General features: G+C 47.8%; 1 protein-coding gene across 2 annotated transcripts; it reads left to right on the top strand.

Annotated features, from left to right (window-relative positions):
• Positions 1–250: 250 nt before the first annotated feature.
• On the top strand, positions 251–14681 carry DIO2 (iodothyronine deiodinase 2). Of its 2 annotated transcripts, XR_014466173.1 has the most exons (3): positions 251–1070; positions 9496–12195; positions 13211–14681. XR_014466173.1 is itself a non-coding variant. In XM_083166208.1 (2 exons), exons 1-2 carry the CDS (start codon positions 849–851, stop codon positions 10066–10068), a joined length of 795 nt encoding a protein of 264 aa, XP_083022334.1. In that variant the 5' UTR covers positions 251–848; the 3' UTR covers positions 10069–12532. The 2 variants fall into 2 exon arrangements, 1 of the variants encoding a protein (XP_083022334.1); XM_083166208.1 differs by lacking the exon at positions 13211–14681 and having other exon boundaries at positions 9496–12532.
• The last annotated feature ends 2389 nt before the right edge of the window (positions 14682–17070 follow it).

Here is a 17070-nt window from a genome sequence, read left to right on the forward strand (position 1 = left end):
TGCACTGCAGACACGCATGGTACAGATAGCACTATGTGTACCCTAGAGGTAGGGACTGTGCAGGACAGAGGGAGGCATTGATGCAGCAAAGGACTGGTGTGTCAGTGCAGAGCATACAGGCGAGTCTCCCTGCCCCACAGCCAGCCGGCAGGTAAAGCATGCCAGCTACCCCGAGAGTTAGAAGGCTGTGGGATGCAATGTAGGGAGGAGTTACCATTATCCTTTCCTTTAATAACAAAGTCCCGCCTTGCAAGTTTTGGAGCAGCTCTTTTCCCTATTCAGAGCATCCCCAGCCAAACTAATGCCCTCTCCTAGCCTGACGTCAAAGAACAGATCACAGGCAAGATTAGGATTTTTTTTTTTTCTCATTTCTCTTATTGCAGCAATTAGCCTGGGATTGTATAAAAGGGCTACAGAAAGGGGGAGGGAGTGGGGAAATCTGGGGACAAAAAGAGATAGCTCAGAGACACAGGAGCAGAGTGAGAGAAAGAGAGAGACAGGGGTAGACAGAGGTAGAGTGAGGGGTGGGGGGAAAGTGCATTCAGACTCCTCAGCTGCAGGAATAAAAAGTATCCACCTGGTTTTTCAAACTTCAGAAACTTTTGAAGAAGTGGAGAGAGGAAGCAGCTGAGGTTTCCCTGCCGCTTCCTCCGTGAGCAGGCACCTGCCTCAGCACCTTGCCACCAATTTGATTGCTAGTGGCAGGCAGAGCCCTTGGCTGGGTGTCCCCATCCCTGCAGGGTTGGATGAGGGAAGCAGAGGCAGGTAGAGAGGTGCAGCAACAGCAGCAGCTGCAGCGCTGAGGCTTGTGGGGGGGGTCTGTGTGTGGGCTTCCCACGTGTGCAGGTATGGGTCTGCTGAGCGTGGACCTGCTGATCACTCTGCAGATCCTACCTGGCTTCTTCTCCAACTTCCTCTTCCTGGCTCTCTATGACTCTGTTGTGTTGGTAAAACACGTGCTCCTCCAACTGAACCGCTCCAAATCCAGCCAGAGTCCACGGCGCCGGATGCTCACGCCAGAAGGTCTGCGCTGTGTTTGGAAAAGCTTCCTATTGGACGCCTACAAGCAGGTACGCCAGCATAGTAATACCACCGCTTTTAATTTGACTTTTTGCCTTCCACATGCTGTAAAGTGCACACAGTGACAGATTACGGGCAGGAACATTTCTATTTTTAAATACATTTATTTAAAAAATAAGTTGCAACAAACTGGATAGGAGATCAGACATTGCCTATATTACCAAGCGAGTACTATTACTGTAGATTGCTTTTAGAAAAGTGAACTATAACTTTCCACCTGGAAGAGTACACAGCAGGTGAGTGCCTTCACATCTATAGCACAGAAGCCAGCCCTGGGGACCACGATAGCCGCCCCCCCCCCCCCCCCCCCCTAGAGCGACTGTACATTCCAGGGGTTATTAGGTGCAAAAATGCAGATCGCTGCCTGTTGGAATTTGCTGTTTATGTCATAAATGTCATTTTTATTTGTATGCTGGGGCTGTGAGTGGAGGAAGCGCTACACGCTGCATTGTTTGGGTTGCCTGCATGAGGTTTGCAGACTTACAGAGTGTTTCCGCTGGTTGGAGAACTACTCACGCTGATCAATGAGACAAACTGTCATGTAAACCTCAGCAGACATTTCACGCTGCCCTGTGTGGCTCCTCCGCGTGTTTTCCTAAGCGCTGCAAACCATCAGCGGTTCTGGGACGGCTGGAAAGCATTACCGGACCCCCTGCCTGGGAAAATGCACAGTTTACAATGCACAGAGTAGAAAGCAACTGGGGTAATGTTTATGGGAGGAAATCAGTCACTGCTGCGACGTGTGAGAACCGTGGAAGAGGTCTCGCTGATGCTTGTGCTGAATACGAGAGCCACGTGGGTTTTCCCATTAGAACACATATCATATTCTACGCAGACACCTGTACAGCAACAAAGTCACGAGTGGCGTTGATGCTGGCCAGATGTCCGTTTTATTGTACGGTCTCTGTCATACCGGCATGCAACGGGAAGGGGCCAAGTGGCCCCTGGGAGACCTTAGCCATGCAAGCATACGTCTGTTCCCTCTAAGTGCCCGGTCTGTTCTCATTTGAGCCAGCAGGGGGTTAAAAGCAGCCCAGCAGATGAGTGGTGGCGGTGTGCCATTCCCGTGTTGATATAAACAATCCTTGTACCCGCAGCCCTTTTATCACCTGTAACTTGGCACCAGGGGCAGAGTGCCTCAATGTCCCCCTCTGCTGGCAGCAACCGTCAGCTTGGTAAATTGCCGGATAAAAGAGGACGCGTGAAATTGACTACGTTTGGAGTTCAATTGCATGGACTGTTGCTATGGGCAACCAATCAGCTACTATCTAATATCTTCTAGAAGGTGCTAAATAAATAAGTAGATTTTAATTGGTTGCCCATAACAACGTCCCATGTGAAATAGAACTCCCATCTTAGTAAATTCCGACATGTTGATACTGTTCTAACAAAACTTATTTACAGTAATATCTCTTATCAAAGGTCCGACAGCTTCTGAGAAACATAATGGTGGCTGAAAGGCCTTATGGATCATTAATGCCAACTATAACCACAGAGAAATGACTTGTATAGGATGCCCATACAATGCCCGTGTGATCTAGGCAGGTATATGCCATGTATAGGTGCTATATGGAAGACACAGCTATAGGTGCATACGTGGGTATCAATGGGGCAGATGTATTAAGCCTTAATAAGAGATAAATCCAAGGGTGATAAGGAGAGATAAACGCCCAGCCAATCACCTGCCAACTGCCATGTTACAGCCTGTGTTTGAAAAAAGTCAGTAAGGAGCTGATTGGCTGGACGTTTATCTCTCTTTATCAACCCTGCATTTATCTCTTGTTAAGGCTTAATACATCTGCTCCATTATAACTTACATAAAATAGCCCCATAATGTCATAGCTAATGCTCGTCACAACTTTGTAAATGCAACCTTCATCCTGATTGGTCTATTCTTGGCACCCCAGGCCGAATAAAATCCCCCATAGCACTACCAGGATCTATTTCAATCCGCAGACGGAGCGCTGGTGATGTAACAGCACAGGTGCCGCCCTGCTCCGATACCTTATGATTGGATCTCTGGCTCTCAGCGTACCGTCATACAGCTGTGCTTCGAGATCTTTGCCAACGAGGCTTATTAGGCTGCATGCCTCTGGCTGGCACACACACAACTCATTCATTCCCGGGACCGTGCGCTCAGAGTCCGGTGAAATACAGTGGACCAGGGATTAGACCTGAACCTGGCAAAGACTGCGTGCCAGTGTCATGTGTGCCCAGAGCGTGTTGATATTACATGTGGGACACGCACACGTCCTGGTGACCTCTGCTCGCCAGGTTCTGCACCGGATTTGGGTCGGAAGGAGATGCGTTGATCGCTGCGCAGATCTAGGGCGTGGGAAGGGTAAACTGACGGAACGCGTTCAGCGTGCCAAAAATCGCACCTTGGACTTTGCCATATTTTCTTACTTTGGGAGTTTATTGTTTAGCGATTTGCTGAGTAAGGGGAAAAAACAAAACACATCGCTTAGCTACAACAAGGGTGGAGACGACAGGCAAACGGTTTTTTTTTTCCCCTTTCTTTCCTTTGGTGTTCTCGAGTAATATCTTGGCATTCATTAATGGGTGAGATCTACAGTGTCTCCGGGGAATGCGTAAACTACGGTGAACCTGCCAGCTGTACGAACGCTCCCCTTTGGGCAGATCCGTCTGTTTTGTATTAGTGCTTTAATGCGTGTTCCAAAAAAAAAAAAAAAAAAGAAACCAGAAAACCAAGCCAGGACTTCTAGGCAGAAATGTCTAAATCCAGGCCTATAAAGGGAACGCTACGGCGGGCACGGAACGCTCCGTTACTAAGAAGCTGTAATGTGCTGCTCTCCAATACTTTCCATTCCGTTCAACACATACACTTAGCGCTGGCAAGGTAAATGTAGTCCTGCACCAAGAACAACAGTACAACTCATTTTATGACACGGTCCCAGCACGGCGGGGCTAGTACTCCCACAGCAGCGGTACAGGTGTTTCTGGGGCGGGGAGGAAATACTTCCAGCTCGTTATGTGGTCTGAGAGTGAGCAGCGGTAGCTCTGAGGTTCTAATCTGCTTTGGAGAAATGTTTTTTGCAAGTTTGTACTTTTTGGTTTGCGGTCTTGGACGGTGCGGTGTGTGTGTCTGGAATTCTAGATGGCCAACAATTTGTTTCTGGAATATATATTAAAAGAAAGAAGGGGGAACGCACACACATTAAAAAAAGGCACCATGATCTAAAGCGAAACCTTCCCAGCTCTTAAGTAAGCTGGCAGGGCACACGGTGTGATGACCGGTGCCCGTTATAAGAGTACGGAGGAAATAGAGGAGGGCTGGCATAACAGAGTGGATATACAGTAGCATATGCTGATATATGGGGGAAGGTGACCCAGGCCCCGCAGCAGGATGAACGGTCGCTGTACCGAGCTGTGAAACTTGGAATCCCGCTATGGAGTGAAGGCTGCTTGGCTCCAATGTGCGATGCTCCAACGTAATTCCCCATAGTAAAAAGCCAGCGGTTTGGTTCTGCGCAGGATCAGCTGTGAGTCTTACTTAAGCTTATTACTCTTAAAGGGAAACTCATCTCCCCTCCAAGCGGCGTTTACTTTCTGCAATGGAAGGACATGAGATATCGGACAAGCGCCCCCATACCATTCTTCAATATTTAATTTCCATGATCACTCCCAGAATCCAATAGGATAGTTCCGGATTAATATAGTTAGTCAACAAGTCGACTTCAAAAGGTCAACATTGACAAAATGTCGACACAAGGAAAATGTAGATGTGGAAAAGTCAACGCATGAAAAGGTCAATGGCCGTTTTTCACGTTTTTTTTTGGTGTCAATGTCGACACTTGAGCACTTGGACCCCCTCCCCCCCCGAAATAGTGTCCAGCTGCACTCAGCGTACTTTACCGCTCCCAATAGGGTACACGCAGATGTTATAGAGTGAAAGTCCCAAAAATGAAAACCCTAAGTCATGAAAAACTCATGTCAGCTTTATCATGCGTCGACCATTGCATGTACACCTTTTGTCAATGTTGAACTTATGCATGTTAAGCTTTTGGTGTCGACCTATTGACTGTATATCTAGACACTGTCAACCTATATCGCGCATGGCTAATCCATGCCCCTCCAGCTGCTGTGAAACTACAAGTTCCATCATGCCTTGCCACAGTTTTGCTATTAGGGAATGCTCAAACTATGGCAAGGCATGCTGGGATTTGTAGTTTCACAACAATTTGGCCATGCCTTCCCTATATGATAAAAGGCAAACGCTGCTCCTCACCTCTATGAGGGGGAGAATCAAGTGTTTTGAGTGCTAGCGTCCGATGGGGCAATTCAAGCATTGCTCCTTTCGGGACTGCACAACCGCGGGCACTGACGGGTGACGGGTGGGTAAGCAGCATGAAAGATAATTATCTACAGATGTATTAGCACGGGTGAGGGGCTACATCCTCTGCAGCGTCATCTCAGGGATAGAGCGCGGCACCCGTTTCCCCATCTGGGAAAAGGGTCGCGTATAAAATCGATGTTTCAGCACAATGCAGCGGAACTGCATTTCATCAGTATGGTGTCCTCGGGGGGTTAAGCCAATAACGACCCAGGAAAAAATTGCATAAGCAGGAAAAAATGAAGATGAAATGGCGAGTGCCAATGGCTTTGGTGTTTACGATGCCGTAAACTTTTAAGTGCTTTTCTCACAAAAGTTTTCCAAAGCCTGTGCGGAGCGTGAGAACAGAACGTCGCTCACAAGCCAAGAAGGGAGAATCAGATGAGGAAGGTTTGGCCACACTCCGGGGTCAAGAACCAGCAGCTGACTGAGTGACTCACGCTGGACAGAGCTGGGGGAACTCATCCAGGACCTGGCGTCTGGGGAGAGCTTACGTAGCAATCTTTAAAAATTGGGAAGGGGGGGGGGGGGGGATTGTGTGATCAAATCTGCCAAAAATAGAGTGTTTGCACTGTGAATGTTTCTGTGGTTAGGGCTGTATTTACAAAACACGACGTTTCCTTTTGTGTCTCGCACATTTTTGCTGGGTTTGCAAAACCAACCATTATATGTTACAGCTGGTGTTGGTTCGCGATGCTGGTACATATCCCAGTTGCTCACTGATTTACCAGCAGGGACAATGTTCTGTGAACTCCGATCAGGTCATGTGAGATGAACACTGAAGTCACTTATGCCTGGTACGCGCCAGAACGATCCTGATTGTTAGTAGATCGTTAGCAGATTGTGTGATGGTCGCACGATCTGTTGGAGCACACAATCTGCTAACGATCTGCATCCAATCTGATCTCAATCCGATCTGAGTCTGTATCCAGTTGAATGGATCTTTTACAGATCCTACCTGCAGCAGGTAGGATCTGTAAAACGACCAAACGACAGCGGGGACGCCCATCGGATTGGAATCGGATCTTAACATGCAAAAACATGCCCAATCTACATACAATCTGCATCCAATCGGTCGGAATTGGATCCAGATTGATGGAATTGAGCCTTAATCGTTCTGGTGTGTACGCTACATTAGAATATCGCTACAGAACAGTTTCTTATTATATTGTAATAGACGTTATATCAAGTAATATCAAGGGGGAAATAAATACGAGCCAGGGACTATGCACTGGAACATTGACCAGCTGCCGTACAATCAGTGCGTAACCCACATGGCAGGGGATACACATGGAAGCTTATACCCCTTTCAGACCGCAATGAAGGGTCGCACGTGGGATCAGGCACACGGCTCCCTCCCGGGAGCGGCATCAGGCAGGCCACCGAGTGAGAAGGCGGCACTTGTAGCCGACGCTGTCTCCAAGTGCTGCCTTCTCCATAGAGTGAATAGGTTACCAGTTCACACTGCACAGCAACCCGGGTCACACCCGTGTTCAACCCTGGATGTGACTTGCTGGGTTGCTCGGCCCAGAAAACATAGCTGTGGTGCTTTCAGACCACAGATCATGTGTAGTTCAACAACAGCTGGAGGCCCGAAGGTTCCCCATCCCTGTTGGTGTTCGATAAATATGTAGCATCCGATTGGTTGCTATGGGCGACCTGTCTCACACATTAGTAAATTTACCCATTGGTCTCATTTCAGTTTGGGAGTTTCCCTCACTCTTATAGCTCACAGATATTCCGAGGTCACCCGTGCCACGCCCCAAAATGTCCCCACAGATCTCCAGGTCTGGTATCCGGAAGAGAGGTCGACATTGACAGAAAGCTGATATGCAATAGGTCGACACTGACAAAAGGTGGACATGCAGGTCAACATTGACAAAAAAATGACAAGTAACAGTGCTACATGGCAACTGTCGACATAAAATTTTTATGATTGTTTAAATTTTTGGGGGACTTTTTCATACTTTGTGAGGGTACGCACTACACTAATTAGGGGTCCACATGGACACCCAAAATGGGAAAAATTAACGACTACCTCATGCGTCAAACTTTTGCTTGTGTCGACCTCTTCTTAATGCCGAAAAAGTGCATGTTGACCTTATCTGCAAGTTGACCTTTTGGTGTCGACGCTTCGATCCACACCCATTCATGTCAGGGTGCAATGAAGAGAGATACAACACGGACATCTTTCATTACTATAGGAACTTTCTGGGTGACTGTAATGAATGGTTGCAGATAAACATCCAGACACATGGTCTGGCTCCATCAAATGCTGGGGCGTTAGGATTAGCTCTTCTTCCCACCCAGTAATATTCCCATTCAGTATTACCGGAAAACGTCTGCCCTCAGATGTTGCCAACTGTGTTGAGGTAGACGGACAGGTTTCCTTATTTCCATGCAGACTGTTTTAGTGTCCGGTGGACCTCTGGGCGCCGGTATGAGAATCTGGGCGCCGGTATGAGAATCTGGGCGCCGGTATGAGAATCTGGGCGCCGGTATGAGAATCTGGGCGCCGGTATGAGAATCTGGGCGCCGGTATGAGAATCTGGGCGCCGGTATGAGTGGTATCTTCCAGGTCCTCGTAACTTCTGCGAGTTGGAGATTCCAAGCCAAATATGTTATTTTTAATACCCCCCGACCAACTAAGTTAATTTGGGGAACCGGTCTTTAGTATGTGCCAAATTCACCTTTTATTTATGGTTTTCAATTGGTTCAAATTCAGCAAATAAAAGGCATTTGTGTGTCAGATGGTGGAGAAACGTGGCACGCATCGGCCTGTACCCTGCAGGGGACATATGAACCCCGCCGCACCAGAGATACCATCGGAATAGCCCCTTAGACCTGGGGTAACCAGATTAAGCTATACACATGCACGGAATGGGTTCTCCATCCGATAACAGATCAGGGACCCGCGCTCGCACAGTTCCCATTTCTCATTCCAGGTACAGGAAGGAAGCAGAGCTTGGAGTTTTATACTCTTCTACAATATGACCTTGGGCTAGAGTAGCAGGCTGCTGGGAGACGCCAGGTGCAGAACCAGATTTAAGGGGCCTGTCCCTCTCACTAATGATGTGAATTTACTAGCTGATATGTCTGGCGTGATTTCAGTAATAAATATTAACCTGTTGTGTGACAGCAGCTTTCCTGCCACGCTATGGATGTCCGGGGTAGTATCCTATCACACCATCGCCTCTAAGGGCTAATGAGATAAACTTGGGTGCATTGATCTGTCTCTACATTTACCAGGGTTCTAAGGGACAACAATTAGGCAGGTTTTTTCTTTTTCTTTTCAGGAATTGTTAGAAATAGCCAATTAGCTACAGGGGGGCACAACCTGACGATGGCAAATCAGATTGCAGACTAGGAATTCAAACTTTAACAGTCGTATTGAAGCAAATACCATAATCCTAATTAAGTATTTAACTACAATTCAGTAACGTTTCATAGCACAGGTCGACGTAGAAATGGTCGGCGTGAGTTTTTCGTTGTTGTCTATGTCAGCATCTGTCAATATGGACTCGAAATTAGTGTCAGCCTACACGTCTATTTGCAAGCCGGGGCAGACATTCGCACGGCGGTGGGTGGTGTTTCTATTCATGTTATTGACTGTTCTGTGCACTGCAGGGTAATTAAGGGCCTGTCGATTTAATTGTTTTGTGGGCACAAATGAAAGGTATTCAATTGAACTCCCCCCTCCCCCGTTGGGGACTAGTACTGGGTATAGCCTCAAAAAAAGCTGCTAAACCTGTCTAAAGTCCTGGTCAGACCAGTGTGTTTTCACATATTTCAGCTGACACCTCCGTAGGCGGTGCACTGAAATGTGTCCCCCCAGCTGCAGAAATTGAATTGCGCCATTGGGCGCCACATAGTGGCAGCGGAGAAACCAACAATTGAATTGGCCACTTATAGACTTTCTGAAACTGGTAGGAAATGTAGTCCCAGATGTCTGTGTTAGATATAAACCTTCAATACATTGCCCATAGTCACATTCTACTCTATTTAAAATGCTGTAATCAGTTTCCGCATAGTAATGATGGATTCTCTCCTTCTCTCTCCAGGTGAAGCTGGGAGGAGATGCGCCAAACTCCAACGTCATTCATGTGCCCAGCAAGACGGCGCCCAACACAGCTGTGAAAGCCGGGATGCAGTGCCACCTTCTTGACTTCGCCAGTTCAGAGCGCCCTCTAGTGGTCAACTTTGGGTCAGCCACCTGACCCCCTTTCATTAGCCAGCTGCCAGCTTTCAGCGAGCTGGTGGAGGAGTTTTCCAACGTTGCCGACTTCCTGTTGGTATACATTGACGAGGCTCACCCATCAGACGGCTGGGCTGCTCCTAGCGTGGCCTCCTACGAGGTGAAGAAACACCGAAGCCAAGAAGAGCGGTGTGCTGCCGCCACCAAACTCCTGGAGAAATTCTCCCTCCCCCAACAGTGCCAGGTGGTAGCAGACTGCATGGACAACAATGCCAACGTGGCCTACGGCGTCACCTTCGAAAGGGTATGCATTGTGCAGAGGAAAAAAATTGTCTACCTTGGGGGCAAAGGGCCGTTCTTCTACAACCTCCGAGAGGTGCGGCACTGGCTGGAACTTACATTTGGAAAGAGCACAGCGACTCCCGAGGAGGTGGCGTAACTAGGAGCCGGTGTGTTCTTGTTGTGGACGATACCATGGACCCTGTGTTAAGGCAAGAAACTGACCACAATGCAAAGTTCACAGCAAGAAGCCACAATCCAGATGTGTGAAATTATCCTCAATGTGACCTAATCTCTGGCAGACCTCAAACCGCTGTGTTTTTCCTCTTTGTTACGACAATACACAGTAGAATAGGCAGAATTGATGAAGACGAGGGTGTGGTGAAAGCTCCGCACTGAAGGAACTCGCTTAAAACAAAATAAGAATAATAAAAAAAAAGGGAAAAAGTTAGGAGAAGACCAGCGAACGTAGAGACTCCACCTGACAGCTGTTGTAAAAGCTTCGTAACCCTCCCTCGTTCCTGGGAAAACTTTGCAAAGAATTGACATCGAGAAGAGGGAAAAGCAGCACAACCTCCCATACTGAGTATTTATTTCTACATTTCCAATGTTTCAGGTGTAGCTCATGTTAGTCACTTTGTTTAACATAATTTATTGTGTTACGAGCCTGTGGTGTACATATCGCCAGGGATCCAGGAATGACAGAGTTACCTCAATAGGGGAACAGCTGCATCGCTCAGCATCAATGCTGTTCCAGGAGAAATGATCTGCAGGTTCCAATCGTTTCTAGGGTTTGATTTATGGGTGGGGAGTTCGTGAGTAAGTTATTGTCACGGCGAGAAAACATAGAAGCAACTGTTCATATTTCCCAAATGCGCAGCTCATACTGTCTGGGCAAGATTGTGACAGGTGACGTTGCCATCAACACAAACATCTCCGCTAATAGTGAATGTGATCCTGAGGATGCACAATACGGTACCCGAATCTGTATAAAAGGACAATGGGCCATAACCACACTTCCCCAGGACACAGTATCAGATCTCGGCCCCAGCTGGCAATGGTCACTATGCACTGTCCTTCCGAAGAGTGAAGAACCCTCTCCTTTACACAGACACAGCACTTATCACACAACCCAGTAAGGGACACTCACCACTGTATCTAGAGCCAACACTTCCCCCAAACCAGCAGTTAATTTGTATCTGTCCGGTGCACCCGTGTGGGGTCCTGAAGACCAAGTTTGAGAATCACTGTTCTAGGACAAACATGACTGACGTCCAGTTTATCGCTTCTTCTTGAGTTTTCCCTTGGAGATCTTAGGAGGTGGCACTTTGAGGGTAACAGCCGAGTATTCTGGCATCTCCAAACCAGTATAAGGGGGTTATTCAGACTGGATCGCAGTAGTGCGAATTTGCACAATGATCGATTGACTGCACATGCATACGGATCACAGAATGCTTGCGCAAGACCGAACAGTGACAAAAAACTACAAAGAATCTAATCGCGATCCCCTCGCAACTTGACTGACAGGAAGCTGCCGTTTATTGGTGGTGACCAGCCGTTTTCCTGGGGGTGTTACAGGGGAGGCAGGGGAGGCCAGGCATTTTCAGGGAGGGTATGTGACGTTTCTGTCGCAGAGTTGTGGAAGGGTCGGAGTTTCGCTCACTTTCAGCGATAAGGTCTGAATAACTCCCCATAATATGAGAAACTGATTTACAGTGATTTTTGTGTAAACGGTACCAAAAAGCCGAAGCAAGGGACAGATCTACTGAACTCTGCTGGTTAAACATTGTGGAGTAGAATTGACATTTAATGAAAATCAGAAATTCTAGGCAGACGACGGTGGTAAATCTTAGTGCATAGAACACATTTAGTGGAAAAGTAGGGGAATAATGCAGAAACTAATGCGGTACAAAACAAATACACAATGAACACATCCACTGTATAACTTCCTTTTACCCAGGAACGCTCACACCTCCAAGGGCTTGCACCTTTTATCCTGTGCACTAACAGCACCTTGCATTAATGTATCTATCACAGGGGAAAAACTTAGATAGTAAGCTCTTCTGTCACATCTCAGAGTGACAAAGTGGACAAAGTGTCATCCCCCTACTCCGTTATAGTAATCGAGTGACCTCTCTCAGTGACAGATATGGAGTTCCATTATTTGTAGTTGGTTTCAATTTAAAAAAAGCAGGAGGTGTGAAGAGGGGCGAGTGAGCCCCCCAGGGCGTCTATGGAGAAAAGGACGTTTACAAACTAAAGTGAACTGTAAAAAAAAAAAAAAAGGGTACTCGTTTCCTAGCACGGCCACAAATCTTGGCCATCGGGGGTAATTTTAGTGGCCTGCGACGCGACCGACGCCCCCGATTTTTCCATTGAAATGCATTAAAACAGTGAGAAATCGGGTCGGTCGCGTCATGTGCGCCTAAAAATGCTTAAATAGTCCACCCGCGATGGCCGGGATTTCCCCATAGGGAACAATGTTAAATGCCTCATTTTACCCGCGATGACCCCGATTTCCCATAGGAAACAATGTTAAATGGGTCAATTTACCCAAATCATCATAGGGAAGAATGGTAAATGGGCCAGAAAGCCCAAAAAAAAACCCCTGACCAGTGAAATGTCCCCCCAAAAGTAGTTCACGCCACCCCGCGATGAACGTGAACCCGAAGCGTGGCGAGCGCAGCGAGTCCGCGAGGGGCGGCGGTACGCGTCCTCCGACCTTTTCATACCCCCACTATCCACTAGGGCGTGGAGTGAGAATAGAATAGTGTGGCGAGCGCAGCGAGCCACCGAGCCCGAAGCGTGGCGAGCCCCGCGAGGGGACGCGGATACCTTCACAGGTAAACGCGTCCCTTCGCAGGCTTCACAGGTATCCGCGTGCGCTCGCCACGCTTCGGGCTCGGTGGCTCGCTGCGCTCGCCACACTATTTTATTCTCAACTCCACGCCCTAGTGGATAGTAGGGGTATGAAAAGGTCGGAGGACGCGTACCGCCACCCCTCGCAGGCTCGCTGCGCTCGCCATGCTTCGGGTTCACGTTGATCACGTGGTGGCGTAAACTACTTTTGGGGGGACATTTCAATGTTCAGGGGTGTTTTTGGCCCATTTACCATTGTTCCTATGATAATTTGGGTAAATTGAGCCATTTCACATTGTTTCCTATGGGAAATCGTGGTCATCGCGGGTAAATTGAGGCATTTAACATTGTTCTCTATGGGGAAATCGATGGCCCTGATTTTACCCCCGATGACCGCGATTATGATCGTTGTGGCCGTGCTAGGAAACAAGTACCAAAAAAAGTGATCTAGAACCTTGTTGCCTCATTCCACATGGGATTCTTTGTGCATTTACTGTACATGGATGGTGAGAGGAAGGGTGCTCTCCAGGACAGGGAGGGCCAAACAAGCAGCCTGTAAGGTATCGAGGGTGTTGTCAAGCTTGACCCTCAAAAAGGCGGCATGCAAAAGGTCATCACCGAAAACGGTTGACACAAGCAAGGTTTTTCCCCATTTTTAATGTCAATGTCGACACTGCTTACTTTACCGTTCCCAATTGGAGACCAGGTATGTGGCAAAGTATAAAAAAAAACTCCCAAAAAAGTGAATTTCTAAAAAGAAAAACCTATAGCTTGTGTTGAACATTTGAGCATTGCCCGTGTCGGCCTATTGACTGTTGACCTAGATCAGGGATGGGGAACCTTTGGCTCTACAGTTGGAACTACACTTCCCAGCAGAGCACTGTTACAGTTTTGCCATGCTAACACTGTTGCAGGGGATGCTGGGATGTGTAGTTAAACAGCAGCTGGAGGGCAAAAGGTTCCCCATCCCCGACCAAGATATCCGGGTCAGCCATCAGGTATCGGCATACTGCACCATAGATTATGTACTGTATTGCTATTCTGTCGTTCTGTGGCATAACAACACTGATGTGCCCGATCCCTCTCTTCTCCCACATCTTCTCCACCCCGCGCCTTGGACTCAATTCTTACGCACGGGGCCATCTTGCTGCTGGGCCAGCACATAACAAATTCCGCTGTTCTCGTAAGTGTCGCCTTAGAGGGGGGCTTGTGTTTTATACCTGGAAATAATGTGTATTATTTCTCCATGGATTTATGTTGTTACCACTTTATACACGTTGTTTTGCTGTGATCACCAAATGTGTCTTGCTACTTGGCAGGAGCGTGCCGGCCGCGTCCCCGCAGACTCGCGCCACTAGCGGGATTTGCGCCTCTGGAGTGGTCATGTATGTTACCTATGTTCAGGCCAATGTTTATTTGACCTACGTGTATTTTATATCTTATTTTTTATTATTATTTTTTACAAGTATTTTTCAAACTAGATAGAAAAAAAAAAATTGTGTACGCTATTCTTTTTGTAAGAGGCACCATTAATACGCCACCGGCAGTTAAAGCGCATGAGGTCATGGCTCTGCGTGGCTCATTGTTTGCCGAAATGTAACCCACAATACTGTATGAAACAGGGAAACGGGACATGACTGCCACGGAGGAGAACGGATAGTACCGGCCTGGGGGAAGCTGGCGACATAAGGCAGACGGCATTGATGTGGGTATGAAGGGCACCATTGAAAGAGACCAGTTCTCTGTTGGTGGCTGGATGGTGTCACATCACTGCTCCACTCAGTCGCCAAGCCACGTTCTCTCCGTCACTCATGTTCCCGAGAACCGGTCAACAAGCAAAAACCCAGACTCCTCAAAATACGGTGCTGTAACAAGTATCAGTTAGCCAATCTTTTTACTTGCATTTTAATAAAAACTTGGGGGAAAGAAAACCCTGTCTGCTCAGTGTGGTTTCTCTCTGTCGTGAGCGTTGGACTACCGAACTTGCATAAACCTCAAAATGTAGTGGAGACAATACTGCGTACCCAGGATGCAGCAGTGCCAATGATAGTGTTCACTCTGGCACCGTGCATCTCCCAAAACATGCGCAGTTACTCTTCCCCTGCCCGGGGTGTCGCTCTCTGCTGTGGTGGTTATAGCACAGTGTGATCTATATCTCAGCACTGATATGTAGACCGCACCCTGTGCTAGAGGGCGTGCTCCACTTAGACCAGTGGTTCCCAACACTGGTCCTCAAGTACCCCCAACAGTGCACGTTTTCCAGGTCTCCACACAGGATCACAGGTGATATAATTAGCTCCACCTGTGGATCTTTTCAAATGTGCCTGAATTATGAGTGCACCTGCCGGGTGACCTGGAAAACGTGCACTGTTGGGGGTACTTGAGGACCAGGGTTGGGAACCACTGACTTAGACAGAAGAGGGGATCTATAAGCGAACTGATCTGCACATCGGCAGACAGAGACGTGCAAGGTGGCAGACATCGGGTGAGATAAACGGGCTGAGACTGCACGGTGTAGCTACCACCACACAAGTCATCTGGGGTATAACAAAGATGCCGAAGAGTAAATGATTGGCATCTACAGAACAAATACATGCAATGGGGCACCATCTAGACACACTTTATGGGGAAAGTGCAGTTTCATGAGTGCAAAGTGTGATGTCATCAAACTGATACATGCATGACATCAATTATGCCGTAAGAGTAATTGCGGTTATATTGGATGCAGTTACGATAACCTAACGATAGGGGGCAGATTCAATTAGAGATAACCATACGGGATATCAATGCACAATGGGGAGTAGAAAGAGGGAGAATTTAAAAGGAGAGTGTATGAGGGGGGTAAGAGAGAGAGAACTCAAATGGGAGGGGGGTAGAAAGAGGGAGAATTCAAAAGGAGAGAGAGAGAGAGAGAGAGAGAGAGAGAGAGAGAGAGAGAGAGAGAGAGAGAGAGAGAGAGAGAGAGAGAGAGAGAGAGAGAGAGAGAGAGAGAGAGAGAGAGAGAGAGAGAGAGAGAGAGAGAGAGAGAGAGAGAGAGAGACACACACAGGGGTGGACAGAGGTAGAGTGAGGGGTGGGGGAAAAGTGCATTCAGATTCCTCAGCTGCAGGAATAAAAAGTATCCACCTTCAGAAACTTTTAAAGAGGTGGAGAGAGGAAGCAGCTGAAGTTTCCCCATCGCATCCCTTTGCAGGGCCCGCCACGCTTCGTGCCAGGTCCCTTGCTGCGACCCCGCAAACTTTATTGTTCCAGCTCCAAGTCCACGTGGATAGTAAAGAATGAAAAATGCCTTAAGGAAACGTGAAAAATTCAAGTCGACCTTCTGTCAATGTCAACCTAATTTTGATTGTACACCCGCACACTTTCTGTGAGCCATCCGTATACTGAGAAAAACACAGGAATGACGGGCCGGCATCACAGCTCGCGGATACAAAAACAAAATATGAGCCTTAAACATTTCAATAAACCGTAAAGCGCTGCCAGGTAACAGCGCCTGTCAGTGACATCAATCGCCACCTCAGGAATATATTCCATTACGCTGCCCAGGCATTCCCCCTCATCATCATGTTGGTCTATCAATGGCCTATACAGTGATTCATAGTTTATATGGCGGGGATACACATATACAGTATACGGGCCTATGGCATTGCAGAGCGGCACTGGTGATATTACAGTGTGTACACAACACAATGGATTTCCCCATCTGTGATTCATAAACACAAAGCATCATATCTATAACAAATACATATCTGTGTACAATAACCCACCGATCACTGTACACAATGGTACCTGGCTACAGTCACAAGAGAGGGCAATCTATACACCGGCATCACCAACATTTGGCCGGGGTCTTATTTTTGCAGGAATTCTTTTTAAATCAAGATAATCTGATAATCAGAGGTAGGGGTTCATCCTGGGCATGCCAATTTATCAGGCAGCAGCGTCTGAGTGGGACGTAGATGAATCTTGCTGGTCCGGACTTGTTGTCACGTTCCATCTGTCTTGTATTGGGGAGATACACAGAGTACAGGACTGCTCTGCTCACTGCAGGCTCGCGCCTCCATGCAGCGAGTTCTGGGGACAAACCCTTAAGCTCCGCAGCTGGATAATGAATGATTCAGATGATCATTCTGATGCAAAGGCCGGCAGCTGCTCCAGGGGTCTGGGAGCTAATTAGAAATCCCATCTCCCTGCGTACAGTACATCACAGGCTGGGGTGACACACCTGCACGCACCTCCACAGCTGTCTAAGCGATCAACAGGTCGCCAGCAGCGCGGCGCAGACGTCCCTGGGAGAGCGGAA

Source organism: Crinia signifera, chromosome 12 (genome assembly GCF_055691185.1).
Source record: "Crinia signifera chromosome 12, ASM5569118v1, whole genome shotgun sequence".
Lineage (NCBI taxonomy): Eukaryota > Metazoa > Chordata > Amphibia > Anura > Myobatrachidae > Crinia > Crinia signifera.